This window comes from Corylus avellana, chromosome ca1, assembly GCF_901000735.1.
Source record: "Corylus avellana chromosome ca1, CavTom2PMs-1.0".
NCBI lineage: Eukaryota > Viridiplantae > Streptophyta > Magnoliopsida > Fagales > Betulaceae > Corylus > Corylus avellana.
The window spans coordinates 24535586-24552385 of record NC_081541.1 but is presented as its reverse complement, the minus strand read 5'-3'; the positions used below and the strand labels follow the sequence as shown (position 1 = coordinate 24552385).

Below are 16800 nucleotides of genomic sequence, written 5' to 3'. Positions count from 1 at the left end.
AAATTAGTAAAAAATTAATATTTTAATCAGGTAAAACGGTGAGTTTTGAGTGGCCCTAATGACTGTTAAAAATTTTTGACAGTAGGGAGTTTATTGTAGTTTCGATTAACCTAGGGAGTCAATTTTCGGAAAAAAAACACCTAGGGAGTTTTTAATAAAAGCGCGTTGACCTAAGGAGTTTATATGTAATTTCCCTTTAAATAATAATGTTCAACTAGATAATGCATTTTGTCCTCAAGAAGTAGTTCAATCGGCTGGGAATCATGCTTTATGAAGCGGAGGTCACTAGTTTAATTCCATCATCCCTCCTATTGTGTGGATATGTTAAAAAGAATAATAATAATAATAATAATAATAATTAAAAAAAAAAAAGATAATGCATTTTTGTATTTATTATAACCAGGAATTAGAACTTCAAGGCTCAAAACCTCATTATCTCAGAAAATGGAAAACAACTGTAATAACCACACAGATGAGGATAGTGGATGCGAATGTGGTACTTACAAGTAATAACTGCACAAATGAAGATAGTGGATGCGAATGCGGTACCTACTACAAGTAATAATTAACCACATTATGCAGATGCGCTTCTGATGCAGATATTGTTAATAATTGTATTCTCATTTTCACCTCTAGTTCTTACTGCACAATACGAACTGAATTTTTCTCTTAATTCGGTTGGAAAAATTAGACAAAATTCTTTAATATTAATAAACGGGAAAAATATAAAATTAGTCTTTGTGGTTTGCCTAATTTACAATTAGCTCTATGTGATATCAAAATGAACTCAAAGGTCCCTGAGGTATGCCAAAAAAATAATTTAGCCACTACAGTCAAATTTCGTCCACTAATTTAACAAATTTCATTAGTATGCCACGGACTTAAATAGGACAAAGTATCTCATTTTTATTGGCTCTAACGTTTTACGTTATCAAAATATGTTAAGTCAATGAACGAAATTTGACTGTAGGAACTAAATTATTTTGCTGGTATACTGTAAGGACCTTTGAGTCCATTTAGATACAACAGAAAATTAATTGCAAATCAGATAAACCATGAGGACCAAATTTACATTTTTCCCTTAATAAACATAACAATTTTATAAATTGAGCCGATAGGCTGTAGCAATATTACCTGCCTTGGTTAGTACATTGTGCCAACATTTCTAAGAGGGAAATGCTACAATACAATCAAACCCCAACATTTTGCCCGTTAAATGTGAAATGGCAAAGGGGTACATGCTCAAATTTATTTTTTTATTATTAAAAACCTTTTAATTTTGTAAATCAAAATCAAAATAATAAAAAAATAATTAAAACTAAAAATAAAAAAGAAAAAAGTGGTTGCAAGCATAGGGTTGGCTTCGGCCACCCCAGACCGAGCTTCACCCTTGGGGGTGGTCAAACCAACCCCAAGGGCCAAGAGTATTTTTCTTGCAACCTCTTTTTTATTCTTCTTAGTTTTTAATTATTTTGATTTTGATTTAAAAAATTAAAAGATTTGTAATGATAAAAATAAATTTGAGCATGTGCCCCTTTGCCACCTCACATTTGATGGCAAAATGTGGGGTTTGTTAATTTTTATTTTTTCATGTCCACACAAGAGGAAGATGGAGAATTTGAACTAGTGACCAATTCAAGTTAATTATAGTAAGGCTAGCTTGGTCTATTATTATTATTATTATTATTATTTTTTTGATAAGAATAACCTTCTCATTATATATCAAGAAACAAGAGCAAATTGCTCAAGTAACAAAGCGTCACAAATACAATCAGGGGGTATATCTCTCCAACAAAAATCATGGTCATGTTCCACTGCATATTTTGCAAGTAAATGGGCCACATGATTCCCTTCCCTCCTAGTAAACGTTAGCTTCCACTCTTGAAAAACCCGAAGTTCCAATTTTATATCCTCAATGATATGCCCCATCCAGCTACAATCCTTCGTCTCCGAGTTTACAGAGTCTATCACAGATTTTGCATCGCCTTCACAGTGTACCTGGGTAAGACATAGATCATGGCATAACCGTATGGCCAAAAGAAATGCCTTTGCTTCTGCTGCTGCCGGAGCCAAGCAACCTTCTTGAACCACACATTCTGCTGCCAGCATATTCCCCCAAGAATCTCGGATTACCACCCCAAGCCCCATGCGGTCTTGCTGTCTCGCTATAACTGCATCACAATTCGCTTTTGCCCACCCCATGATCGGAACTTGCCAACAACTCCTGGTATTAGTCATGGGCTGTACTTCACAGGATTTCCTGGCTGCTTCATCACGGTCTTGGGCCAAATCGAAGTCCTCTCTAGCCTGATTTGTCTGAGCAATTAACACCTTCGGGTGTGTGAAGGTGCCATCATGAAGTATATTGTTTCTTCTCAGCCAAAGACGCCGGGCCACACCAGAAAATTGCCTCAAATCCTCCTGGCCACATCTATCGAACATGTACTCCAGCAGCTGCAGAAAATGTGTTCCAGAAAACGAGCATTTCTGAAGACTTATATTGGCCATAGACCACGCATCCCTAGCCGATGGGCACTGCCACAAAATGTGAAAAACCGACTCCACCTCCAGGCAACAAACCGGACAAAGGGGGTCCAAGATAATCCTTCGTTTGAATAAATTTTCCCGGGTTGGGAGGATATTTTGGCAGGCCCTCCATAGAAAATTTTTCTCCACATTAGGCACCGGTAAAGCCCATAATTTCCTCCAAAATGTACAGCTCCCCATAGCGGAAGAACTAGTTGCCTTCTTTCGATGAACCAACTCTTTTTCCATATGATATGCGCTTTTGACCGAAAAAATCCCATTCTTTGTGCCCCTCCAAATGAGAGAGTCCTCTTGGTTTGTACAGCTCAAAGGGATTTCCTTTATCATTTTAACCTCCTCCTGTGTAAATAGAGAAGCCAAAAGAGTGGTATTCCACCACTTCGAATCAACATCAATGAGGAGTTAACCGTTGCCTCTGGGTCTAGATGAGTTGGCGGAGAAATAATTTTGAAAGTAGATGGATTTGGGATCCACCTATCCTTCCAAATTCAAACTTTGCTGCCATTGCCCACTCTCCATATCAATCCCTCTCTAAGAAGATCGCATGAACTATGGATACTCTGCCATGCAAAAGAAGGTCGCCTTCTCACATTCGCCTCCAAAATAGAACATTTTAGGTAATATTTTGCTTTCATGATGCGGGCAATTAAACTATCCGGTTGGTGCCAAAGCCTCCAGCTTTGTTTTGCCAAAAGAGCCTTATTAAAGCTTGTAAAATCACGAAAACCCATCCCTCCATACTCTTTGGACAACCCCATACGCTCCCAACTCATCCAACTCACCCGAGATTTTTTTTCTCCATGGCCCCACCAAAACTTCCACATTTATGAATTTATCTCCACACAAAGAGCACGAGGGAGAAGAAACACACTCATGCAATAAGTAGGAATCGCTTATATAACCGCCTTAAGAAGTATTTCTTTACCAGCTTGAGATAAAAACCTTAGCTTCCAATCTTGAAGTCTCTTCCATACTTGGTCAGTGATTCCTTTAAAAGCCGCCATTCGAGATTTTCCGATGAGAGCTGGGAGGCCCAAATAAGTGTCGTATCGTTGAGTCGAGGGAAGACCCGATACCTCCAAAATTTCCTCCTTATCCTCCACGAAAGTATTCTTACTAAAGAAAGTAGAAGTCTTACCAGCGTTAAGGCGTTGACCCGACACCTTTTCATAAACCAGTAGAACATTTGTAAGACTCTCCCATTGGGCACGAGTAGCCCTACAAAAAAGAAGGCTATCGTTGGCAAAGAATAAGTGGCTTACACGAGGGCCCCTCTTAGAAGTAGGAACTCCCGTCAAAGCCCCATCCTCATTTGCTTTTGTCAACAATGCTCCCAAAGCTTCTGCACAAATAATAAAAAGGTAAGGTGAAATAGGGTCCCCTTGCCTCAATCCCCTCTGCGGCTTTATTTTTCCACACGGTTTCCCATTAACCACAACAGCATATTGGACCGATGTTACACACATCATAATGAGATTTATCCACCGTGGATCAAAGCCCAGCCGCCTCATAACTGCCTCCAAGAACCGCCATTCCACCCTATCATAGGCCTTACTCATATCTAATTTTACCGCCATGAAACCTTTCTTCCCCTTCAGTCGTGCATGCATAGTATGTAGCGTCTCGTAAGCTGCTAATACATTGTCGGTAATAAGTCGCCCTGGTAAAAAAGCACTCTGAACTGGTGAAATAATTTGGGGTAAAATTTTCTTCAATCTATTTGCAAGCACCTTAAATAGTAATTTCTACGTCACATTGCAAAGGCTAATTGACCAAAATTCCGTCACACTGGTAGGATTTTTTACCTTCGGTATAAGAGCGATATTAGTCGCATTCAAAACATCAGGCATAAACCCAGAATTGAGTGACCCAATAATAGCACGGCATATATCATCCCCCACAAGATTCCAATTTTTCTGATAAAATTCTACAGGGAACCCATCAGGACCCGGGGCTTTTAAAGGGGCCATTTGTCGAAGTGCCAAAAAAATTTCCTCCTTAGTAAACGGCTGCAGGAGCAAACCATTCCTTACCGTTGTAACCCGACAATTTAATGGTTGCAAACATGGTAGCATATTTCCTACACTCTCAAAAATGAACAAGCCATCAAAGTAATTAACAAAAGCTAATTGTACCTTTTCCTCCGATGAACATAATCTCCCCTCAGCATCTGTGATGGCGTAAATAGTGTTAGATATTCGGCGTGAATTTGCACAAGAATGGAAAAATTTTGTGTTCCTATCGCCACTCCACAGCTAGTTTATTTTTGCTCTCTGCCGCCACTGAGAATCTGATTTTTCCAGCAATAAACTCAGATCCTTTTGGACAATTCTGGTCTCTCCCCCCACGTCCTCATCCTCGGTCCCCTGTAGTACACGTAGCCTTCTTTGTAAATTTTTTATTTTCCCTGCAGTATCTTCATTTCTTCCCTTCTGCCAGCGCATGAGAAATTTTTGGCATCGTAATAAGTTTGAACTAACAGCATTCCACCCATTATCTATGTTAGTTGTGGGAACCCAAGCTTGCTGTAAAATCGCTTCAAAGCCCTCATCACACCTCCATTTTGTCTCATATCGGAAGCTTCGGCTCCCCCTCCCATGCATGCCAATTCCCACTAGATAAAGAATTAAAGGAGTATGGTCAGAGCAAATGGAGACTTCTACTACCACCTCCATTTCCGGAAACAAACTTCTCCATTCAGAATTTGCCACACCCTTGTCTAAACGTTCCTTAGTAAATTCATCCTCTTCTCTACAATTGCTCCAAGTAAACTTCGGGCCTCGGAACCCAAGGTCCGAAAGTTCACAATTTTCTAGGGCTCGGCGGAAGGCTAGCATTTGGCTATTTGCACGTCCTGCCCCACCCAATTTTTCCAAGCTTTCCACAATTTCGTTGAAGTCACCGATGCAAACCCATGGACTAGGGGCCAAATGGGCAAGATATTGGAGTAAAGCCCATGCTTCTTCTCTTTTAGCCACTTGGGGATGGCCATAAAAACCTGTGAATTTCCATGGCGTGTCCCTCTCCGAAATTTTAATGACGCCATTGATATGACGTTGACTAAAATTTTGGATTATAACACATATTTCCTCTCCCCAAAAGAGGGTTAAACCTCCACTTCTCCCCACACTATCAACCACAAACATACTCAAGAAACCGAGTTTACATCGAATACTCTCCATTCTATCCTTCCGTAATTTGGTTTCCATTAGGAAAACCAATACGGGCTTCTTTTGCTTTACCAAGCAGCAAAGCTCTCTAACTGTCCGAGGGTTCCCAAGCCCTCGGCAGTTCCAAGTAATGATCATCATTGCGGTCGGCGGGGCTGCGCCACAGCCCCCGCCATCCCCGAACCATTTAATTTGTTTGTCTCACTGCTCAGTTTCCGTCCCTTCGTAGCTGGGCGTACATGAGCTTGGCCACTTATTCTCCGTGGTCCCTCCAAATTTGTAGAAAATTCGGATTGAGTTTCAATTTCTCCCCGACCTCTCTTCTGTCCAATTCCCATAGCTTTATCTGGGCTTCTGAGGTCAGTATCGCCAGCTCCTTTGGAACTAAACTCTTCTCCCTGCATCTTTTTTTCCACTTCTGAAAATATAGGCCCCATATATTTACCCGGACTCATATTTTGTTCCCCCCGGCCCGTGGCTCCCTTGGTTAGGCAGGTTGTCGTGTAGCCCAATCCAGGTGCATGCAGACTTACACCTGTACATTCACTCACCTTTTCCGCTTCATGCATCGTGACAGTTGGGCATAGTTTCTCCATTTTTATTTTAACTTCTTAATGTTCAAAAAGTGATAAAGTAGCCCCTCAAACTATCAAACAGTTGCATTTGGCCACTTCGTTAGTTATTACTGTCAAATAGGATGGAAAATTCAAAACTACATCATTTTGATAAGATTAAGTTACTAAAATGCCCTTTTGTGGAAAAAAAAAATTAAAACAAGCAATCATAATAGTCCTATTTTACTTGAAATTAGGGTTTCCGTACCCTTATCAAAACGGCGCGGTTTTGATAAGGGTAAGAATTAAAACAAAATTCCCCCGACCCCTGGCGTGCCGGAGGGGACTCTAGGCCCAAGAAGAAGAATGTGGGTTTTGCTATTTCGCTATGTTATTTCCTTTTAGTTTCAGTCATTCTGGTGATCGTTGAGTTAAGATTTTGGATTCAATATCTAAGAGTGGGTTTTTAACCCATTTGATGATTTTTCTTTTTTTCTTTTCTTAACTGGAGTATCCGGGGCTTCTGACCAGATCTCCGATTACCGGAAAGCGCCATTTTCTCACGAATTGGGTGTAAAGCTCAGGATTTCTTCCGGGGACACGGCCTAAGGAACAGTTTGCCTTAAAGAGGACGAGCCTTTAGGCTTGATGCTTTGTGTGCTACCAGGACCAAATTTTCTTCTCATTTGAAGAAAACTTTTAGGGAAGAAAGTGTCTTTAAATTGCAGAAATTTCTTTATCTAGAGAAAATTCAGCTCCAAAAATATTTTTTTTATTAGAAGAAATAAAGCTCAAAGGACGTTCAAAATTCTTGTTCGTATCTTGTATAATTTTTTACTAGAAATTTGAGTAAATACAGCTTGGCTTGCCATTTGTTTTATTTTCCGTTCAGGAATTCTTACCCTTACCAAAACGGCGCCATTTTGATAAGGGTAAGGAAACCATAATTTCAAGCAAAACGGCGCTGTTTTGATTGCTTGTTTTAATTTCTTTTCTCTTTCAACAAAATGACATTTTAGTACTTTAACCTTACCAAAACGATGTAGTTTTGAATTTTCCATTCTATTTGACGGTAATGACTAACAGAGTGGCCAAAATGCAACTGTTTGGTAGTTTGAGTGGTTACGTCATCACTTTTTGAACATTAGGGGATTAAAATGGAAATGACTAATAGTTTGGAGGGTTTTTTTATATTTTTCCCATTTATAAAACTATATCATTCATCAGACATATTCCCTTTTTGTTTTTGTTTATTCATACTGATTATGAGTAGGTTGTATTAGAATTTGGAATTACAATTTCACAAGAATAATCTCCGTTTTTAAAAGATTGTAAAATGTAAGGCGTTTAGCATTACGATTTAAAAAGCACTTAATTTAAAATAGGAAAAAAAAAATCAGCAATTTCTATAAGTAAGCTATGATGTGCTTCTTTAAAAAAACGCGAATTTAAATCAAAATCACGATTTCACATAGGGCTGGGTATCAGTCAGTTTGGACCGGTTAATGGGCTTATCGGTCGGTTAACCGATAAGCTATCGGTTAACCAAATCTTAACCGATTACCGACCGATAAGAAGTGTTAACCAAAAATTATCAGTCATATCGGTAATCGTTTAACCAGTCGGTTAAATCAATTTGGGCTTTTGTGGGCTTTTTATTGGACTTTTGCTGGTTGCTAATTGGGTAAAAAATTAATTGTTTTGGAGGCCCAATTACATTTTGTTGGGCTAAAACCTAAAATAGCTTATCAAAAATTAGTTATTTTAGAGTATTTTTTTGCTAAAATAGCTTATTGAAGCTTTTTTTTTTTTTTTTTTTTTTAATTATATTGATCCACTACAATAATAAATATAAAATTCTAAAAAATTAAAAATTAAAATAGCTTATCGGTCATATCAGTCATACCGGTTTTTCGATAAAAAATTTTTAACCGACCGATTACCGATCGGTATAAAATTTTTAACCGATTACCGACCAATAACTATCAGTTACGGTTAATATCGATTCGGTTAAAGTCGATAATCGGTCGGTAATCGGTATTCGGTTAATCTGCCCAAATATTTGATAAAAATAAATATTTTTTAACATGTTTTACCAAACGCCTTTGCGATTTTAAAAAGTGACAATTTTAAAAACTCAATTTTTAAAATCGCACTTATTAAAACCTCAATCCCAAACAGACCCATCTTTTATTTTATTTTATTTTATTTATTTATGTTTGTTTATGTAATTTTAGTCCTTTCACCTGTCCTGGTTGTAATCTAAAAAATAAAAAAATAAAAAACCTCACAGAGCTAGTCGTGAACATTATAAATTATAATCTTCTGGTGCCCAATTGAAAGGCAGAAATGTTTTGGAAATAGAATGTCCATTGGCTTATCCTGAAAGAAATTGAATTCAACCAAAGAGCTACAGATCGAATCATAGCAATCTTATGCGTCTTAGAAATCAAATGACCAGTCTTTTTCGAGGTAATATGCAGGCATCAAGCTATCGGTCAATTATATATTGTTCTTTTTGTTGCTCAAGTCTACTAAACAATAATGGTGCATTTGATGTCTTTAAAGGGTAGTTCAATCAACTATGAATTTCGCATCATAAAGCGGAAGTCACTAGTTTGAATTCTTCCCCTCCTCCTTCCCTTGTGTGAACATGTCAAAATAATAATAATAATAATAATAATAAATAATAATGGTGCATTTGATAGGAACAACACAAGGCCTCGTATGAACAATCATGGTTACCTTTTGTTTTTTTATAGGAACAAATAATTAGTCTGATAATGAATATGAGTAATTGTTGAAAGTAATTGCCGGAGGCTCCGAACAACACTTAGAAGGAAGTTGAATAGGTGTTCGTATTATAATTCAGAATTTAAAATTGGCAATCACACATATATTCACTAATAAATATACTGAAAGCATTAAAATAAGGGTTAAAAATGTTATTTTGGTACTTGGGTTTTAACGATTTTATTTTTTCCACCTGAGTATTATTTTGTATCTGTTAGTTCTTGTGTTGGCTTAATTCAGTTCCAAAATGCAGAGGCTACTGTTCATAGGCTCAAACACTGATATAAAATGTTCAGAATCCAATATTCACTGTTCATAATGTAGATTCATGTGTCATGAACGTCCCTGCAAAATTTCAGCTCAATCAGACCACAAAACGCCCATCGATCGGAGCTGTTGATCAAGACTGGATAGCATTTCCAAAATGCTTGTCCGGACCGTCAGAAGCTGGGTCCGGACCCAAGTTCCAGAAAGCTGCAATTGAGAGTCAGGTCCGAACCGTCAGAAGCTGGGTCCGGATCCAATTTCCAGCAAGTCCATTTTATATGGCCTGTCCGGACACAAGACTTAGATGTCCGGACTCCACGGGTTTACGCATATGTAACCCTAGCCGTGTCCGGACACCCACTTACCCCTGTCCGGACACGGCCGCTAAATTGCCGTTTATTTTCTATTTAAACAATCTGATTTGCCTATTATATGTACGTATTTTGAGAGCAAATACAGAGAGCTTAGAGAGAGATATTGTTCTAGTGAGTAAAGATTAAATACGTTAAGCCAATCGGAGTTCCAGTGAAAGGAAATCTTATAGAAGAATTGTGCCAGATGTTCTGGAAAGGGCTACTGCGGTAGAAGTCAAGTGGGTCACTTGTCGTGTGCAAGGAAGAGTAAATTGCAAAGGTTTTGTAATTCTTCTTGTATTCCTTATTCTTCGTATAGTGGATTGATTTCTTGGGTTTGGCTGCCCCGGAGAGGTTTTACATTTAGAGAGTTCTCTAAATGGTTTCCTCTTCGTAACCAAATATCTGTGTTCTTGATTGCTTATTTCATATCTGTATTTGGTTGATTTTTAACTGCTAGGTTAGATCTATTTCTGCATAATCTTTGTGAAACACCTAGACATTTGGATAAGTGTCGTTTGGAGTCATTTTAGAATTTTCAATTGGTATCAAAGCAGGTTCACTCTATCAAAGGATTAAATTCCTGAGTGTGATCCTATATACTTTCTAGATGTCCCAAACTCTTAATTGTTTTGAAACTATTATGTCTTCTGGTAAACAATATTATTCTGATTGTGATTCTGATAATGAAATTGATCTTCAAGAGATTTATAATTTGTTGTTTGTGAAATTTTTTGACCTTCAAGTTATTAATTCCAAGAATCTAAAGAAACTCAGAGAGGCTGAACATGATAAAGATGAGCTAATTGGTGAATTGAGTGATTCTCTTGATTTGTGTAAAACATTGAAATCTGAAAATCATGATCTTGCTAATAAAGTTGAGTCATTAGAGAATGAATTAAAAGAGTCCAAAACTCTATTGGAAAAATTCTCTAACGATAATCTTGACAAAATTTTGCATACCCAAAAATCTACTTGTGATAAACTTGGGATTGATTTTGACAAGATTGTTGCTCATTCCTCTAACCTTGCTTCTTCTTCCAAGAAAGTTTTTGTTGAAACAGAAAACTTGGAAGAGCCATTGGATAAAGATAAGCTAGTTGCTGTTCACTCCTCAAGAAGAAGAGGAAAAGAAGTCTTAAAGAAAAAGAAGAAAACAGCTACTGCGACCTCAAGAGGTAAGAAGGGTAAGAAAGGTAAGTACTCTCGTGTTGAGCACTTTTTACCTAGAAGCAACTCCAACTTTGTTTACCTTGCAAGGAACCAACCTTCTCAAAGGTTCATTCCTACATGTCATCATTGTGGTAAGATTGGGCATATTCGCCCTAATTGTTTTCAGTTGAATAATCATGAGTCAAAAAGAGATTATTTTCGTTATAGGAATAGTCATGAGGAATTATTCAACATGCTAAGGGGTGTTATCACCCAGTTAAATGATTTGGACAAGAGTCGCACATTTGTCCCCAATATGAAGAAAGTTTGGATTAAGAAGGTTGATACCATTCACCCATTGAGGGGGAGTGGTAGTGATCTCACCTAAATTTAGGTGAGTAAATAACATGTCTAGGAATTGTTGTTTTGCTTATTTTTGAAAATCCTAGAGCATGTTGTTTTTCTTTGCTTTACATTTTTTTTTTTTCGCTTTCTAGTTTATGCATTGCAATTTTTTTGTTGTTACACTTTTTGTGTGAAGAGTGTATACATGTTTGTTTGGAGATTCTTGTTATGAGGCATATTCATAAAGGACTTTTCAAGAAATTCATATGTTATGATCTTTGAAAGGCTTATAGATGAGATGTTGTGTGCAGACCACCAAGATTTTTGTCTACTTGTTAATCAAGTGTTCATGAATGTGTAATGTCTTGTGAAGACCTAGAAGTAGTTATTAAACCAAATCATTATTTTGTAGTGGGACCTATAAAATGTGATGAAAGTTTAATAGTAAAGGACATTCATGTATTGCTTGTTGTAATCTCAATTCAAGCATGTTGTTTTTTCTTTATGCATTGCATTTTTGTTTGTTTTGCATTTGTTTTCGTTCATGTGCATTTCTTTTGTGAAAAATTTCAAAAAGACAAAAATATGTTACTTTGATTGTTTTCTTTTCTTTCTTTTGTCTTATGTACCTAGATAGTCCATTAATTTCTCATGTTGCTTTTTAAAGATTTAATTCCTTGCGTCTTGGAATGTTCTTAATATGCATGAGATGAAAATTTATGTCAATAGACTTGTGTTTGTGGTTACGTAAAGCCTGAGCTTATGTGGTACATTTTGCCTACGCTTTATTTCTTGTGCACATTTAAGCTTAAATTGAGGTTTTGTTTCACTTTATTTGTGAGGTCTGTTAGGTAACCATATGAGGTTTTTGACTAGTTATATTTTTCAAATTGACCATATGCTAGTTGAACCTAGGGCTTAAAAATTCTTGCTTTCTCTTTTGTGATAAGCACCAAAAGTTTATGGACACTTTCTCAAAAAGAAAAATAAACAAGAGAGTGAAATAAATAAAATCAAAAGATCATATTCCAAAAGGAATTTAATTCACTGTGTCAAACTTGTGCAAAATGTATTACAAAGAGAAATGTATAGGATGGGAGTGGCTAGGCCCTAGTATGATAAGGTTTGACTTTTGATTTGATATACTTGTCAAAACCTCATGGTGGTGAAACTTTCTCCTCATTTTGTAAGTTGAAATTTTTTCTCTTTGGATGGCTTACACACACACCACACAAGCATGGGTTGAATGGAACATTTTTCTTTGCTTGGGTTAAGCAATATGAGTTTCTTGCAATTTCTAGTCTCATATATATTTTGCATATTTGGAGCATGTTTGAGATATTCATTGTGCTATACATAAGTCATTGATGTGTGTATCATGTGTGTTCATTTGACTTTTGAGGGGGAGAAACATGTTTTGCTTTTTTAGCTTCTTGTTGATTATTGAGTCATATGTTGAGGGGGAGTTTTTGGTGATGTGTGTTCATGATCTTGCATTCTACGTCATTTTTTTTATCATGAGTTTTATTTCTGTATTCATGTTCCACATATGCCTTGATGTATTTTGTGAAGTGTTTCAAGAAATATGAAGACCTTTTGTCATTCTGTGACAAAAAAGGGGAGCAAATATGGGGAGATGATGGGATTGGCTTGGCATTTTGGTTTTGTCACTGAATTGCCAAAGGGGGAGTTTGTTAGTTTTTGTGTTGGCTTAATTCAGTTCAAAAATGCAGAAGCTATTGTTCATAAGCTCAAACACTGATATAGAATGCTCAGAATCCAATCTCCACTGTTCATAATGTAGATTCATGTGTCATGAACGTCCCTGCAAATTTTCAGCTCAATCGGACCACAAACGCCCATCGATCAGAGCTGTTGATCAAGACTGGATAGCATTTCCAAAATGCCTGTCCGGACCGCCAGAAGTTGGGTTCGGACCCAAGTTCCAGAAAGCTGCAATTGAGAGTCAGGTCCGGACCGTTGGAAGCTTGGTCCGGACCCAATTTCCAGCAAGTCCATTTTATATGGCCTGTCCGGACACAAGACTTGGATGTCCAGACACCACGGGTTTACGCATATGTAACCCTAGCCGTGTCCGGACACCCACTTACCCCTGTCCGAACACGGCCGCTAAATTGCCGTTTATTTCTATTTAAACGATCTGATTTGCCGATTATATGTACGTATTTTGAGAGCAAATACAGAGAGCTTAGAGAGAGATATTGTTCTAGTGAGTAAAGATTAAATACGTTAAGCCAATCGGAGTTCCGGTGAAAGGAAATCTTATAGAAGAATTGTGCCAGATGTTTTGGAAAGGGCTACTGCGGTAGAAGTCAAGTGGGTCACTTGTCGTGTGCAAGGAAGAGTAAATTGCAAAGGTTTTGTAATTCTTCTTGTATTCCTTATTCTTCGTATAGTGGATTGATTTCTTGGGTTTGGCTGCCCCGGAGAGGTTTTACATTTAGAGAGTTCTCTAAATGGTTTCCTCTTCGTAACCAAATATCTGTGTTCTTGATTGCTTATTTCGTATTTGTATTTGGTTGATTTTTAATTGCTAGGTTAGATCTATTTCTGCATAATCTTTGTGAAACACCTAGACATTTGGATAAGTGTCGTTTGAAGTCGTTTTAGAATTTTCAATATCATAAATGGTATCTTTCTTATTGGTAAATATGAAAATAGTACCTTCATCTATTTTTCATTCATAAAACTAATGCTGTTCCACATCACCGCCACTAAGCCCTTTTAAAAACGCGACATTGCCCAATATGCCAAGTTATTTAGCTCACTCGACCACTTTTAATGCCATGTCAGTAAAATAATTGCCTTCATCTTCATCTTGCATCCCGAGTTCCCCCTTTATCGCCAAATCACATGAACGCTAGCCTCCTCTGTTTCTTTTTTTTTTTTTTTTTGAGCAAACGTGAAGTCTTCTTTGGTGGGCCATTGTGAGATGTTCTGGGTCATTGCGATTTACCTGCACTGTTGAGGACACCTGGACTAAGGATAACCCCGAGAGACGATTTTGGAGTGGTAGTACCTATGATTCGAACATAAGTAGTTTGATGGCTGGAATTTTGCTAAAAATCTCTATTTTCATACAATTTGAAATATTAATCCCAAACAATTCTTAAATCAGTTCACTAGTATGCTATCTTCCAACATGCAGAGAAAGAAGGCTGCCTATTTTTTAAATGCCTGGACAAACTAATATGTGAGAGAGGTGTAGAGGTATTACCTGAGCTATTGAAGAAGGTTAAAGATTTGGATAATGAAAATAATAGTTATATGTAGGGGTGCTTAAACGGTTATAATCGGTGATTGGTTATAATCACAATCGCAATCGCCTTGGGCAATTATCGATTTTTAATAACCGCAACCGCTTAGGTGGTTAGTGGCTATTTTATAACCGGCGGTTAGTGGTTATTCAATCCAATAATCGATGGTTTTATAACCGCCTTTTTTTTTTTATATGGTTTTTAAGCTTTTTAAGTGTTTTGGACCTTTAATTGACCTATTTTTTGTGCTTATTTTATGGGATTGGCCTATTTTTTGGGCTTATTTTAAGGGTTTAAGAATAAAATGTTCCAAAAAAGATGGAAAAAAAATGTGTTTTTTGAGCCGGCCAATGTTTTTGAATAAGGCTTAGCCCAAGACATCACATACCTCAATATATGTTTCACGTACATAGTCATAAATAGCCCAAATCCATTAATCTAAATACAAATGAAAAAATTAATATATTTTATTAATATAAAATATTTATATTATTATATATAAATGAAGGCGGTTAGCAGTTATAACTGCCTTACCTTACCACTAAAACAGTGGGGCAGTCATTCCTCCTATATGGCAAGGGTTAAAGACCTGGGGAATAAAAGTGGCAACTACATGACAAGGGTGAAGCACTTGAGAAGGAAGATGATAGACATATGGAAACGATTAATTATGTGGTGTCCCAGAATTTTCAAAGCTATTTAAATAGATTATTTTGATAATGATGTTATTTTTATATCCATTGTAGCTAAGGATTTTAATTCTTGGGAAATTTATGAGAGTGGTAATTAGAGAATGGTAATTGGTGAAATAATAAGATAGTAAATGGTAGGTATAAGGATGGTAGAATAAGAAGGTAGAATAGTATAGGTAGAATAGTATAGGGTTGGTAGAATAGTATAGGGTTGGTGAAATAGTATAGGGTTGGTGAAATAGTATAGGGTTGGTGAAATAGTATTTGATTTTCTCCTATAAATAGAGCTCTTCTCCTTCACAATTTTCACCACTCATCTCCTCTCCCATCTCTTGCATATATTCTTCCTTCTTCCGCTTTTTACTCGGTCTTTCTTCTTTCTAAGAGTGTTTACTCAGAACAGAGAGAGAAAGGGCAAGACCAAGCGCTACAAGAAAGAAATAACACAAGAGATAGCGGACTTTAGAAATTAGTTTCAAAAGATATACTAGTGGTGTTAGTCATATTGGAGCAACTAGATTCCTTCATACCACTTTTAACTTCAGTCTAGAGTAAGTAAATTCACTACCCCTTCTAAAGTTACTTGATGTCATGCTATTTATTCATTCTTTAGTAAATTGTAAATGATTATTTTATTTACGTATTATGAAGTTATGTTGCATGCATGAAGGATTTCTAAATGAATTATCTAGAAAGTTTCTATTTCTTTAAACGCTTTCTAAGTACAACAAGTTTATATTTGAAAAGGTTTTCAATTTGAGAAAAGAAAGTTGAGAAATGATGATGATTATAAGAAAGAAAAATGATGATAAACCCTCCTACATGTTGCCCTAAGATGCATCAAAAGAAGTACAAAGAAAAGTACAAGAGATGAGATAAATGTTTATGAAATGAGGGCACATGTAAGAGATGAGATAAATGTTTATGAAATGAGGGCACATGTATGGAGGAGAGTATTTTTGGCCCTAAGATAAGTAAAGATGAGAGTTCGGTACCGATACTCGGATGGAGGCGAAACCACTGAAGGAGGCTATGCCAGAAGGTGGTATTCCATCAACTAGACCGTTGAGTGCACCAAGAAAGAGTTAATTGACGGTCGGGCATGGCTGTGGCCACAGTTCAGTGCCATGGTCACAAGGACCCGCAACCCTCGTACACAGGGGTAATAGTGTACATGGGCCTATTATGAGAAAATGATACCATATTTTCAACGATGATATGCTATGATGATTTACAAAGATTATTTATAATGATGCATTATGATGATGATTTATAAAGATGATTTACAACGATGATCTATTACTAGATGTAATAGTATGTATATGTTACGGGAGATGCAACCGTACATACAGATATTATTATGGCTAGAATTATATTTATTTGCGAAAATGATTTTTCAAAACTGAGAACAAGGAGTAAAACTATTTATGGTTGTGGATTTTACTTGCTGGGCCCCCCTTTGGGCTCATTCAGTTTTATTTCTTGTTTTCAGGTAGAAAGGATGCTGGAATAGGAGGCCGAAATGGGGTGGGAATAATTATTAATTTTCAAAGTCTTTTCATATAAGTTATTGTAATGATATGATATTCCGCAACTAAAGTTTAATGTTTTCTAATTTCGCTTGTAATAAAATCTCTTGAAAAATGTTT

At 36.8% G+C, this 16800-nt stretch overlaps 1 protein-coding gene across 1 annotated transcript; it reads right to left on the bottom strand.

Moving 5' to 3' along the window:
• Positions 1–4802: 4802 nt before the first annotated feature.
• LOC132167846 (uncharacterized) lies at positions 4803–5858 on the bottom strand. Its single transcript, XM_059578882.1, has one exon. It carries the CDS (start codon positions 5856–5858, stop codon positions 4803–4805), a length of 1056 nt encoding a protein of 351 aa, XP_059434865.1.
• Positions 5859–16800: the final 10942 nt, after the last annotated feature.